The 15016-nt window shown below is 44.1% G+C and overlaps 1 protein-coding gene across 1 annotated transcript in view; it reads left to right on the top strand.

Annotated features, from left to right (window-relative positions):
• LOC311229323 (uncharacterized protein) overlaps window positions 1-15016 on the top strand; it is a 36615-nt gene that overhangs the window by 17858 nt on the left and 3741 nt on the right. Inside the window, exons 5-8 of the mRNA XM_084315400.1 lie at window positions 2403-2498; window positions 3233-3328; window positions 9948-10046; window positions 12949-13046. Coding sequence (XP_084171526.1) covers window positions 2403-2498; window positions 3233-3328; window positions 9948-10046; window positions 12949-13046 — 389 coding nt within the window. The remainder of the gene's footprint in view (window positions 1-2402; window positions 2499-3232; window positions 3329-9947; window positions 10047-12948; window positions 13047-15016) is intronic.

Below are 15016 nucleotides of genomic sequence, written 5' to 3'. Positions count from 1 at the left end.
TAAAAGATTGTATTATTTTCAATCTGACATTACAAAAAAACTGAAAATCCATCTAAATCAGTGTTGTTGCTAATCATACATATTATGCTAGCCTGTTTTTTAACAATAATTTGTGATGCCATCACAAACACTGGCATTTAAAGGGTACAAATAAAAAAAATGCCTGCACCAGAATGCAGGAAATGAAGTCTTTGTAACAAGAAATGTCCTGGTGGGGGACCCCCAGACCCCCTGCTTAAAAAGTGGCCTGACTGGGGCTATATTTTGCACTATATTTCCTGGCCTGAATGATTTCCCCAGTCCGGCCCTGGTTAAAAGCCTCCAATGCTTATTAGTGTGTGTGCGTTTGAACGTGTGCATGTTTCAACCATACATTTCCATTTATAAAAAAAATTTAATAAAAAATTATTTATTTTAATTTTTATTTATTTATTTTGTACCTCCTATAATAGTGGGGGTCGCGGCTCTCTGACCCCGTTATTTTTGGGTCGCGGTCTGCAAAGTTTGGGAACCCCTGCACTAAGCCACACCCCCTCAACATACTGAGAGCTGGCTGTGCACTAAGCCACACCCCCTCAACATACTGAGAGCTGGCTGTGCACTAAGCCACGCCCCCTCAACATACTGAGAGCTGGCTGTGCACTAAGCCACGCCCCCTCAACATACTGAGAGCTGGCTGTGCACTAAGCCACGCCCCCTCAGCATACTGAGAGCTGGCTGTGACCTAAGCCATGCCCCCTTAACATACTGACAGCTGGCTGTGCACTAAGCCACGCCCCCTCAGCATACTGACAGCTGGCTGTGCACTAAGCCACACCCCCTCAACATACTGAGAGCTGGCTGTGCACTAAGCCACACCCCCTCAACATACTGAGAGCTGGCTGTGCACTAAGCCACGCCCCCTCAACATACTGAGAGCTGGCTTGCACTAAGCCACGCCCCCTCAGCATACTGAGAGCTGGCTGTGCACTAAGCCACGCCCCCTCATCATACTGAGATATGGATGTGCACTAAGCCACGCCCCCTCAACATACTGAAAGCTGGCTGTGCACTAAGCCACGCCCCCTCAACATACTGAGAGCTGGATGTGCACTAAGCCACGCCCCCTCAACATACTGAGAGCTGGATGTGCACTAAGCCACTCCCCCTCACCATACTGAGAGCTGGCTGTGCACTAAGCCACACCCCCTCAACATACTGAGAGTTGGCTGTGCTCAGAGAGGGTGCACTAAGCCACGCCCCCTCAACATACTGAGAGTTGGCTGTGCTCAGAGAGGGTGCACTAAGCCACGCCCCCTCAACACACTGAGAGTTGGCTGTGCTCAGAGAGGGTGCACTAAGCCACGGCCCCTCAACATACTGAGGGTTGGCTGCTCTGGTACTCAGACGATCAGTATAGTGAAGAAGAATTGGTTCATCGGCAGCATTACTGCACAGTAGTATCTGTAATCAGTAGTGGCCAGCGTCCTCTTCTATGCTGTGGCAAGCTGGGGGGGCTACATCAACTCGAGGGACACCAACAAACTGAACAAGCTGGTGAGGAAGGCTAGCTCCGTGGTGGGAGTCGAGCTGGTCAGACTAGAGGTGGTGGCAGAGAGGGGGATGAGAAGGAAGCTGGCTGCTATCCTGGAGAATCCCTCCCACCCCCTCTACGACGAGCTAGTCCAGATGAGGAGCACGTTCAGCCACAGACATACCCCCCCGACACTCAACTAACCGCCTCGGCCAGTCCTTCATACCAGCGGTCATCAGGCTCCACAACAGTGGGCAGGGACCGCTGCCAGACATCCAACTACAACTACTAGGAACCTAAAAAGGACAATAACACGACCTTATGCATACTGCACCTTATTTGAATACTGTGATACTGTGAATACTGTATATTTCAGTTAGTTAGTTAATTATATTGACTTGTTATATTGTTTACACTGCTTGTTTCTACTACCTGTACCTCCCTCCCCCCTCCCCCATGCTGCTATGATGCCTGCATTTCCCCAAGGGGATCAATAAAGGAATATCTTATCTTAATAATACAACTTCTCACGTTGTTCTCTCCTCTTCCACCTCCTGCTTCTCCTCCCATGATGCCTGAATTTCCCCAAGGGGATCAATAAAGGAATATCTTATCTTAATAATACAACTTCTCACATTGTTCTCTCCTCTTCCACCTCCTGATTCTCCCGTGCCCCTCCTCCTTCCCCCCCTCCTCTCTCTCCTCCTCCTCCTCCCCTCCTCCTCCTCCTCCCCCCCTCCCTCCTCCTCCCCCTCCTCTTCCTCCTCCTCCCCCTCCTTCACCCCCCCTCCCTCCTCCTCTTCCTCCTCCCCCCCTCCTCCCCCCCCTCCTTCCTCCTCCTCCCCCTCCCTCCTCCTCTTCCCCCTTCTCCTCCTCTCCTCCTCCTCAGCGGTGTGCAGTCCTCCCTGTAAGAACGGCGGCCTCTGCATGCGCAACAACGTGTGCACCTGCCTCGAGGGCTACACCGGGGGGCGCTGTGAGAAGAGTGAGTCCACCCACCTTGACCTCCTCCTCCTCCTCCTTATCATCATCAATGACACCACCCCATTATGTGTGCGGGCCATTTCTGCAGGCTGGAGTTATTAATACATGGCATTTTTGGCGTGTGGATGTCTTGGAAGTACATACATATAGTACATAAATATAATATAATATATTATAATATATAATATAAATATACTGTGTAGTGTGTAGTGTGTGTAGTGTAGAGGGAACATAACCAGGTTAAGTTGGACACATATGAGTGGTTTGATAAGAGTGAATACTAGTTGTCATGGTAGCTATGCATCTGGAATAAGCTATGATAATTACCAATACCAATGTCCTCCTCGTGTGTTGAGTAGAAGGATATCCGTCTGCTAGCTAGCCTAGTTTAGCACAAATTAATGGAAAGCGGATACGGATCAGCTAGCCTAACCGTTGGCCAAAAAAACACCTCTGTGTTGTAAGCTAGGCTAGTGGTCCATATTCGCTTCCACTCACATGTGCTAAGCTACTGTAGGCTAGCTTTCTACTGAACGCACAGAGAGGACATTGGTATCTATCTTCTTGTCTCGGGAGAAGACTGTAATCACGTTTCCCATAATACTGGCACATTTCTTTAATGATTCCAATGCAACAACAGGAGATTAGAGGTAAAAACACAGGGAGTGGAGTGCTCAATGTTTCCCATCAGAGGTTATACGTCAGTTAACCCTCTCTTCTCCGTCTCCTCTGCAGGCGTCTGTGAGCCCATGTGTATGAACGGTGGGAGGTGCGTTGGACAAGGCGTTTGCGACTGTCCGTCGGGCTGGCGGGGCAGGAGGTGTGATAAACGTAAGTGGCAGAGCGTTTTTTAACCCGTTCACTGACACACTACAGAACGTTAACCCTTTCACTACCACACTACAGAAGGTTAAACCTTTTCACTACCGCGGTTAACCGTCTGTAGTGTGGTAGTGAAAGGGTTAACCTTCTGTAGTGGTAGTGAAAGGGTTAACCTTCTGTAGTGTGGTTGTGAGAGGGTTAACCATTTTGGTAGTGTGGTAGTGAAAGGGTTAACCTTCTGTAGTGTGGTAGTGAAATGGTTAACCTTATGTAGTGTGTTTGTGAAAGGGTTAACCATTTGATAGTGTGGTAGTGAAAGGGTTAAAAAGTGTCTCGTAGTCTGGCGGTCAAGTCCACTTGGCAGATGCCAGACGATGGTCCTGAGTTTGTTTGGCTGTGTTTTACGGTGTCGGTACCGGAGATGTTGGGCAGATCCTGGCAGATCGGTTCAGGGTTTGTTCATTGGCTGTATACTGCCTCAAGTGGCATCAAATCTGTAGTTGTGTCAAACGAGCTTAATTAAGCTTAAAGGAACACGCCAACATTTTGGGAAAGTGTTCCCGAAGGCTAACCGGCACTGTCCGCTTCCATTCATTGTGCTAAGCTAGGCTAACCAGATAGCTTTCTTAAATCTTTATTTTTTGTATCTCTTTATGTGGTTTTTCAATTATTTTCAGTGACAATCCAGTTCCCAGTTCCCAATCCCCCTCCCCTCCCTCCCTCCCTTCCCTACATCAGAAAATACAACAGGTAGAGTACAAAATGTATTATATTAAATAAATAAATAATAATACAAATAAAAGTTACACAAAAAAAGGGGGGGGCGGGGTGGAATCAATAATCAATCAAAACAAAACTGAAAAGACCATAATAAAATGTGTGTGTGTTCGTTCATGGCCACGTGCATGGCACTCCATCTGTGAATTAGTTATAATTGTCTTCCGGAACCAGTGTTCAAGTCTTCACATGATCAAGAAAAGGCTTATTGAAGTTTTTCAATGAACCCTTTAAAGGAAACCTAATCTTTTCCAGCCTGATACAACGTAGCACATCTTTAATCCATCCATCGTGGGTAGGAGGAGAAACATGCTTCCATTTGAGAAGTATGAGGCGTCTCGCCAAAAGAGAGGTAAACGATATAATTATATTAAGGTACAAAGGAATAGGCCCATTGGTGTCTGGGGCAATAAGGCTGTAAGAGGGTTGGGTGGGATGTCCACACCAGATATATCTCCTAAGGATTTGAATATGTCTGACCAGAAATCAAATAAGTGAGAACAGGTCCAAAACATGTGAATGAGGTCAGCGGGTGATTGTTTGCACCTGTCACACGCATTGCTTGTGTCGGGGAATATCCTAGCACTGGTGTAGTGCACATGGTGCAGAACCCTACATTGTATTAGACCGTGCACATATTGAGGAAGAGTGCACCGGCTCTAGAGCAGTGTCCCACTCCTCATCCATCAGCTCCACTCCCAGCTTTGATATTAAGAGATTCAGGTTGGATAGAATCAATCGCCTCATGTATTTTAGAGATTAGGCCCTTAACATAGGGTTAGTGCCAGTGTACTTCAATGACTACTTCAACCGTCTCAGGGACACCATGCTTATTCAACAAGGCGTAGCTCAACTGACTCCGTGCCAGTCAGATTCAGGAGTTGTATGGGGAAGGAGTAATTTTTATATTCTGCAGCTGTCTTTTGGAACAGTCTGCCCAGTGACCTGAAAATAGTGAACAGTGCTGTTAGATTCAAGTCCAGCCTAAAGACATGGGGCTCAAAAGGGGACTATAATTAACCCAGATACTCAGCTAAAAGGCACCCTTACATGTTTTTATGTGTCTATGTTATGTCTATGTGGTGTGTTGTGATGTCATGCGTCTTTACGATGTCTGTCTGATGCATGTCTGAACACTTCGCCCCCCCCTACAAGGACCACAATGGAAATAAGCTCTGAGCTTTTTTGTGTTTCATCCTTGGCAGTATTACAGACAGTGCTTCTGTCACATGTTATTTTATATATTGTCAAATAAAGCCATTCATTCAACATTAGGATTTAAGGAAAGAAAATAATCAATTTGAGAAGGAGGGGAGCAGTTAGGAAATTCCGGGAATTGCTTCTGTACGAAATGTCTAATTTGCAAATAGCGAAATAAATGGGCCCTTGGTAAATTGAATTCGTCTGACAGCTCTGCAGAGGAAGAGAATATCCCTTTGCGATACAGATCATCAACAGTTCTGATTCCCTTTTAAAGCCAGCTGTGAAAGGTGGGATCAGTGCACGATGGTTTGAACAAGTGGTTGCGAGAGAGGGATGGTCACCTCTGCCTCAGGGCAGCTCTGGCTGCAATTGTAGCTTACCACCACCGGTATGACTGTGTATGAACGAATAATGGACTCTGTGAAGCGCTCTGGGTGTCATGAAGAGCGCTATATAAATCCAAGTCATTATTATTATTATTATTATTATTAACATGCAATGGCCCACATCCACACTCTTGAGGATGATTTGGTCACCGGCGGTACACGCCACTTTGCCGACCTCTAGCGGCTCGGGTGTGCATTTCTTATACAACATATAATATATAGAAGTAAAGCCCTATGTGTTGCCGTTAGAGCTGCCGCGGTATTGATGTTTTCCTTACCGCACAAATTTGCGAAATATTTCCTACCGCCGCGGTTATTACCGCACGCACACAAAAAAAATTTAAAAAAAAAGTTTGAATGCATTTTTTTTAGTAGTCTACTCTTTATAGCATATAGCCTGCCTCTAGTCTAAATGTCTATCTTTAGAGGATGACTTTGCAGCATGAATATTGTTTGGGATTCGGCAAGCACGCATTAGTTATTGAAAGTGAAACACGGATTCGAAGTTTCCCCTCTGGTCGTGCGCCGTTCACTCGGTGTCGCGGGCAGGGGTGGTTACCCCCCCAACCCTTTCTTATTATTATTATTATAAAGTTACTACTTTATAATAAAGGCATTCGTTTTGTGGCATTAACGTTATATAGTTACACGTTCAATAACATCAGCGTATTTACCGGACCATAGCAAGGGCAAGCAATACTCAATTCATATCTCAGTTCCTTTCTTTGCTCAGAGCGTGCTGAGTTGTCCCATTCTGCGGTCTGTTAATAAAGTTTTCAATCAGACAAGTGTATAGAACGAAGGGCTTTTATTATAACATTCGTTGCAGACAGTAAAATCATTATGTCTCGTTTAGTACTCCTGAGGAGCGATGGTAGTCCACTCCGGCGGGGAGCTAAAGCTAATGTTATTAGCCATGTTGTGATGAGCTCTGATCAATTGGTGACATTCAGGACGTAAAAACATGTGACGCGTCTCTCTTCTGACCAATCAGTGGTCTGCAATGTTTCACGTGACTTTTCTGGTACCCAATAGGGTCGCTTGGAACCTCGATAGAGGAGTAGGGTATATCTGCAGAGCCGCAAGCCCAACGAGAGGAGGGTACTTTATTATTATTATAAAAAAACAGCGGTGATGCGATATTCAGCCTACTCTTGCGGTGGGCGTGATGTAACCGCGATACCGCGGTAATGAATTAATCGCGGCAGCTCTAGTTGCCGTTCGAATGACACCTCACTCAACCAAATCTGTTCAGCGGTGCTCGAGTTACGTGCCGATATGTGAGGCGTGCAACTTTGTACACAGCAGATTTAGCCAGAGTCAGATAACCCCCCCGGACTCCCGGCACTCTAACTCTGTCAATCATTCGGCGATTGCGAAGATTATTGGACAGGGTTGTAGCCAATTAGTGTGGCTTTCCAATGATACCCCATTGGGGGTGTGCAAATACAGGAAGTAGGTGAATTTACGAGCAAAAACCAGAAGTGAAAAAAAATAAGTTTTTTGCATTGGCGTCAATGAGGAAATGGACACAGTTTACCAAAATCGCTCTCAAAGACCCATTTCTGAATGGATTTTTATGAAATTTGGACCTGTACTACATAAGACTTCATGCTATGGACCCGCCGTGTTTTCCAGCTTATACCATTTCTTTTGGATATTCTTTTTTGGGATATTGCAACTACTACTACTACAGAAAAATGTGGATGTATTATATATTTTCTACTCTACATACAATGTTATCTATCGCACCTTTAAAAGGCACATTGAGTCTTCTGTTGCACCTAAAATGGGGAAATTCATCGAATTGAAGATGTTATTTATTTATACTGAAATGTATTGTTTGAGCCTTTGATACAAGGACTGACTTTTGAGGCTGTACAAGGTGTGTGTAACATCTGTAAGTATTTAAAGGCTGTCAAAATGGGCTAAATGCTTTCTCATCTATAAGATTACATTCCAGATATCAACAATTATATATTATTGGTCATAGTTGATGGTAAATATACAGTATGTGTATAGTGGTTGGGTTATATGGAAGAAATTCATATAATAAGTAATTTACACAATATTACACAATAAATAATCCAATAGAGGCCTTGCAAGGAATGTTGGCATGGTTCTCCTTCTTCCAACATGGCTGCCTGTATTGGTAACCCCTTTTTAAATCAAATAAAAAAATGTATATAGTGGTAGAGAAGGTAAAACGTTGTAAAAGCAGTATATTACTGTTCCAATTTGACATGTTTACATAAATACATACTAAGCATTCCGTGAAAGTTCAAAAATGTTATCTTTGGAGAAATATAAGTTAAGTTAAGGAACACGCCAACATTATAATAATAATAATAATCATTAATTTTATTTATATAGCGCTTCTCAACGACCCGAAGTCGCTGACAATAGGCAGAGGAACATAGTAAAACAAAGAAACGAAAAAAGGAACATAAGACATAAGGGAAACAGGGGAAATCAGCATGCGATACACAGAATTATACAACGGCATGCACATTTCTCGATTCTGATTGGCTGAAACAGTCAAGTTACACATGGGTATTTGTAATAATAACCCCACGCTCTTGGTCCCAAGACCCGCCCACAACCGCATTACTATCACTCTGCCATGCAAGTTTTTAGAAGTGAAAGCAAGATGGCGGACACGCCGGACAGTAAACGTTACGAAAGGATATGGTGATAGGGTCATAAAGACTAAATGAAAAACGATTCTGTCACGGCGAATGTGTTAATTTCTTAAACAATGTTGGATGATGTAATTGATGGGTCATGAGTCATTGTGGAACAAAATAAAAATTGCGCGAATTGATTGATTGATTGATTAATTGCAATTATTTTGACCTACTTTCTATAGAAGCAGCTGGGAGGTGCGCTGTTTTAAGTGAGCGTGGGTTATTGAATTGATTGATTGCTAATTTTATTACTGTCCGCCTTGTTTCCAACTGGTTAAGTTTAGGCACTCTTTTGAAGTCGCTCTCTTTCGAAGTTGGTTAAGGTTAGAGTTTGTCTTTAGAGCAGGGTGATAGACCACCAGCCCTGATTCCAAACTCTAACCTTAACCAACTTCGAAAGAGAGCGACTTCGAAAGAGTGCCTAAACTTAACCAGTTGGAAACAAGGCGGACAGTAATAAAATTAGCAATCAATCAATCAATTCAATAATCCACGCTCACTTAAAACAGCACACCTCCCAGCTGCTTCTATAGAAAGTAGGTTTAAAACTTTTTTTAATTTGTTTTACCTACTTTCTATAGAAGCATCTAAGAATGAAGTTCTATAGAAAGTAGGTTCAAAACAAAAGAAAAGTTAGATGTGTTAGTTTGTTGGATGTCTAGTTGAAAGACAGTTGGATGTGTTATTTTGTTGGATGTCTAGTTGAAAGACAGTTGGATGTGTTAGTTTGTTGGATGTCTTAGTTGAGAGACACTGAGAACAGTTGGATGCACTTCCGAGCTGCTTCCACATGGAGGCAACTTCTCTTTTATTTTTTTTGGGAACTACTTTTTCTGCGGATGTTTTTTTCAATAAATCTTCAATTAATGTGTGTTTATTGTATAGCAATAAGGTTGGACCATGCCTAGGGGGGTCTAACGTCTAACGACCACCCCTAGGCATGGTCTAATTCTCATAACCCACTCCTGCGCGTGATGTAATGCTTTAACATAGAGCCACAGTAACAAACATCAAACAGGTTGGAGGGGGGGTTGAAGCGCTTTACCGCCTTCTCCAGAGTCAGACAAGAAGATAGAATAGAATAGATCTTTATTTGTCATTGTTGGTACAACGAAAATTTGTTAGGAACATCACCACATCGATACCAATTTCCTGTCTGTGCGTTCAGTAGAAAGCTATCCGGCTGCAAGCTAGCCTACACTGTAAGAAAAAAAAGCTGCAAGAAAACGGTAAATGTCTGGCATCAATGGTTGCCAAATACTTACTGTCAAATTACAGTCAAATCAAATACATTTACACATTACAACCTTTATTAAATGGTTAATATTTTGATAAAAGGTAATTTACTGTATTTGTATGGCATTTACACGTAACGTAGAAAAACGAAAGTAATTGTAAAATAATACAGTGAATTTCCAGTGAAAAAACGTTTATTTTTTACAGTGTAGGAGGTGTGGGTCAAAAACGCCTCTCCCGGAGTTTAAAGCTCGGCTATCTTCTTCTCTGACTCTGGAGAAGACGGTGATGTTGTTGTGTTCCTGCTCTAAACCAGTGCTGACTGTGTTGTTGTCCCAGCAGCCACCTGTCTTCAGAAGTGCCTGAACGGAGGGGAGTGCGTCGGCCCCAACACCTGTCACTGCGCTGCAGGCTGGCAGGGCATGTTGTGCCAAATACGTAGGTGGCCCTGCTACACACACACACATGCACACACACACACACACACACACACACACACACACACACACACACACACCCTACATGTCCCCTTGCATGGGACACACACACACACACACACACCCTACATGTCCCCTTGCATGGGACACACACACACACACACACACACCCTACATGTCCCCTTGCATGACACTAGGGGTGTAACGGTACACAAACACCATGGTTCGGTACGTACCTCGGTTTTGAAGTCGCGGTTCGGTACGGGTTTTCGGTACAGTGGGGGAAAGTTTGGCTTTCCATGTTCCACTCAGGGGTGATGTAGTGTGCAGTAACTAATTGTACTTGTAGGGCTGTCAACGAATATTCTATATTGAAATTAATAATCAATCTGATTTGTTCCTCTCTTCTTGGTCTCTGCAGCACAAAGCACTGATTTGTTCCTGTTTCTTGGTCTCTGCAGCACAAAGCACTGATTTGTTCCTGTTTCTTTTTTTTTTATTTTCTTTTCCCCCTTTCTTTTTCCGTTTTTCTCCCCTCACAATGTTAGTCATTATGCCAATTCCCAATCCCCTTCCTGGTCGTTGCGCACTCTACCCCCTACCGTCGGTCTGGGAGGGCGGAGACTAAGTATCACATGCTTCCTCCGACACATGTGTAGCCAGCCCACCGCTTCTTTTCACCTGGCAGCGCGGACTCTCACTGGGGGAGTGTAACGTGTGGAAGGGTCACACTACCTCTCCCAGATCCTTCCCTTGCTGTGCAGGCGCCCCGACCGAACTGTAGGAGTCGCTGTTTACAACGACCAGGACCCACCCTCACCGGCTTCCCACCCTCTGACACTGCCAATTGTGTTAGTATGGAGGGTCGGCCAACCCGGAAGCACCACAGCTGGATTCAATCCCACTGTCTCTGTGGTGGTAGACAGGCGCTTAGTCCGCTGCGCTACCCGGCTGCCCTTGTTCCTCTCTTCTTGGTCTCTGTAGCTCAAAGCACTGATCTGTTCCTGTTTTCTCTGTCTCTGTAGCTCAAAGCACTGATTTGTTCCTGTTTTCTTGGTCTCTGTTGCTCAAAGCACTGATTTGTTCCTGTTTCTCTGTCTCTGTAGCTCAAAGCACTGATTTGTTCCTCTCTTCTTGGTCTCTGTAGCTCAAAGCACTGATCTGTTCCTCTCTTCTCTGTCTCTGTAGCACAAAGCACTGATTTGTTCCTCTCTTCTTGGTCTCTGTAGCACAAAGCACTGATTTGTTGTTAGATTCTGATCAATCAGCCAGTATCACCTCTCGTCTGTTGGCTTGTGTTATCACCTCTCCATCCGTTGACTCTGCGTTGTGTTTATTTCCTTGACGTCTTCTCATACTGGCTGTACAATCTCAAGTTTCAAGTTCAAGTTTCTTTATTAGTTGACATGCAAAGATACAGAATACCTTCACATGGAATGCTTTTTTCTGTTATGCTCCTATGAGGATCATAGGACGCTTGGATCATACACATACAGCTCATTACAGTAATATTCCACAATTATTACATTTTAGATAGTAATAATGGTACAGAGCCTTGAGACAAACATATGCATATTCACCACCGCAAACAGACTGGCAGCCGTCATAGGCAGCGCCATTTACGGAAGGAGGGGGGAGTGGGTTGGGGTTGTTACAGGGCTGTAGGGGGGGGGGGGGGGGGGGGAGTGGGAGGGGGGGGGAAGGTGGGGGGGGAGTGCACAAGTCCTGGGTGGGGGAGGTCTCCCTCACACGAGGCAGCCGACAGTGCAGCGCCAATGCAGAGGAAGGGGGGGGGGGGGGTGGGACTAGGGATTGGGGGTGTGGGACGCCGCTCGCCACTCTTATCTCCCAGAGGGCCTTCGACTCCAGAGCTCTCGGTTCGACCTTGGTCCAAGAATTTGTTTTGGCTGACTGACTGGCACAATTTATCCCAGCCACGTCTTTGGAATCCCCCTTTAATGCAATCCGCAAGCATAAGAATTTGACACTAGGCCGCGTAGTACCTTTCTTGAAAAACGTTGTTTATTACATAAACAAAAGCCTCAGATGTTACCCATTTCGTTTCGTCCTTGAACAGTCTTTTGGGAAGAAAACTGAATCTAGTATTCTATCGTCTCTTCTGCTGTTCAGTCCAATGATGGCTAAGGCCTTGTCATTAGCCAGAACCCTTCTCCCATTAGCCGAAGCTAATGATGATGTGTCATCTCCCCCCCCCCCCCCACCGGCGAGGGTGAGAGGGATGAGAGTCTCTGATGGTTCTTCTCTCCTGTGGGATTTGTTTCTTAGTCTGCCCTTACCCGGAAGAAAACTGCTGTTATATGATCTTCGTCATAGCAACAACAGGCCCGCCCCTCTTTCCTCGTTACTATGTGACGCTGCCATGGCAACTGCTTTTAACCTTTAAACACACATTAAAAACGTCTGTTTCATTAATGTCAAAACTCTCTCTCTGACCATTGTGCCTGCGGCTGTTCTTATCAGTTGTTGTGTGCTTGACAAGCTAAGTGACCTTGAGTGATTCTCTCTCACCGCCTCCACCACCCTGCACATCCACCTCTCTGACCTAGCACCGTTAGATGCTGTCATCTCCCCCCAATATATACATTACATATAATGAAAAACACCAAATTCCTTCACTCTCTTCTTGGTCTCTGTAGCTCAAAGCACTGATTTGTTCCTCTCTTCTTGGTCTCTGTAGCTCAAAGCACTGATCTGTTCCTCTCTTCTTGGTCTCTGTAGCTCAAAGCACTGATTTGTTCCTCTCTTCTTGGTCTCTGTAGCACAAAGCACTGATTTGTTCCTCTCTTCTTGGTCTCTGCAGCTCAAAGCACTGATCTGTTCCTCTCTTCTTGGTCTCTGCAGCTCACAGCACTGATCTGTTCCTCTCTTCTTGGTCTCTGCAGCTCACTGTGAACAGAAGTGTCTGTATGGCAGCCGCTGTATCCGCCCCAACGTCTGCGCCTGTCGGAGGGGGTATTCAGGCTCCCTGTGTTCCCGCAAGGTACGCCTAACTTCACCTTTAACATGACGTGAAAAGTGAAGGGACTTGGTTCATTTGTAATGGGAGGCGGGTTCTGACTTTTGGATGTTTTGTTTGTATTTTGTCAGGGGTGTAAAAAGTACCCAGAAATGATACTGAAAGTGAAAGTAGGGGTACCGTCTCAAAATCGTACTCAAGTAAAAGTCAGAGTATCTGGCTAAAAACACACTGTACAATATACTTAAATACTAAAAAGTAAAAGTAAAAACTTTTTTTTATTCCTGGGCAATGAAATGTTCCATTTCCGTCCTCTTCATCACTCGTACTATCGTCTGTGGCCATCTTCTGTAGCTCGTCCCTCTGACTGTCTATTCTTCTGATAGCAGGTGTTTAATCAAAGATCCCTGCTTTCTAGTCTTGCACAAGGACCAACCAGCATGGGTATGGGCGGGTTCATTTACCATTGATGGGGATTTGATTGGCTGTTTGTAAATAAAGTGTGGTCGCAGGATTAATAATGTTAACGTTATTAATCAAACCTATACAAGTATACAAACCTAATAATACTTGAGTAAAGTACAAATCCCACAAAACAGTACTTAAGTATTGTAACAAAGTACAATTACTCAAGTTCTTTACACCCCTGTATTTTGGCCTAAGAAATAAAGAGGGGAACAATGTGGAGCATTTCTTCACCCACACTGAGAAAAACGTAAAGCAAAAGACTAAACTCCGAGACCCAGGTCTTTCAGAGGCTGTAGCATGGTCATTATTAAGCTAGCACGAAGGGAGTGGTATCATAACCAACATAGACACCCTAAGGCAGTGGTTCTCAAACTTTTTACACCAAGTACCACCTGAGAACATAGCTGGCTCTCCAAGTACCACCATAATGACCGGCGTTAAAATACAGTCTATTCAGCTATGCACAGTTCACGCAGGAGGCAAATGTATTCCTAATACCATTATTTATTGTTAACTTTTGTCAGACACAGCCACAATGTACAAAGGGATAGCACTTGAACTAGCAAACGCTTCCACACAACTCATACAATGCAAGGGGCATTGAGAACATAATAACTAACATTCTCACATAGCAAGTGAGAAAATTAAGAACTGTATTTCAGCAAATGTACTTAATTCTCTCTCTATCTCTATCTCTCTCTCTCTCTCTCTCTCACGCAGCAAGCAATTGTCCGTCATTCTCTCACACACACACACAATTATTTTGTTACAAAAACTTTATTTCCTGCATTCTGGTGCAGGAATTTTTGAATTTTTACAATTTAAATGCCAGTTTGTGAGATGGCATCACAAAAAAAAACACAAAAAAGTAAAATATTTTCAATATATCAAATGCAAAGTACATTTTTCTGGGGGGGATTATTACAGGCTAGGCATGTGTCAATGATTAGCAGCAACACAGATTTTGATGGATTTTTGTAATGTCAGATTTAACACCAATTATTTTCAGAAAAGTGGGAGTACTTCATTTTTTATGTGACATTACAAAAAATCAAAAAATAAATGGTTATGATCAGGGCTGAAGTTGAATTAAAGATGTATAACTGTTTAGACTGCATTACTCTCAAATGTAAGCAAAAAATGCCACGGTCATTTTCAAAGGGACCCCTTGACCTCTCACCTCAATATATCTGAATGAAAATGGGTTTTATGGGTACCCACGATTCTCCCCTTTTATAAACATGCCCAGTTTATGCTAATCCCATACACTCTAAACCAGGGGTGGGCAATTCATTTTTACAAGGGGCCACATGAGAAACCTGAACTGTGTTGGAGGGCCGAACCAATGATAACTTGAACTTAATTCTGCTCAATATTCATTATCTCCCATTGTAAAAATTTACCGCGGGCCGGACACGGACGCCCAAAGGGCCGGAAGTGGCCCGTGGGCCGTAATTGCCAGGTTTGCTCTAAACGTTCAAATCTTTAATGGCCGCCTAACCAAAATACAATGTTTATTACAGATT

The sequence above is a fragment of the Notolepis coatsorum genome (genome assembly GCF_963971535.1).
Source record: "Notolepis coatsorum genome assembly, chromosome: 1".
NCBI classification, from domain to species: Eukaryota; Metazoa; Chordata; class Actinopteri; order Aulopiformes; family Paralepididae; genus Notolepis; species Notolepis coatsorum.
The sequence above is the reverse complement of the archived record's forward strand: the minus strand, read 5'-3'. Positions and strand labels throughout refer to the sequence as shown.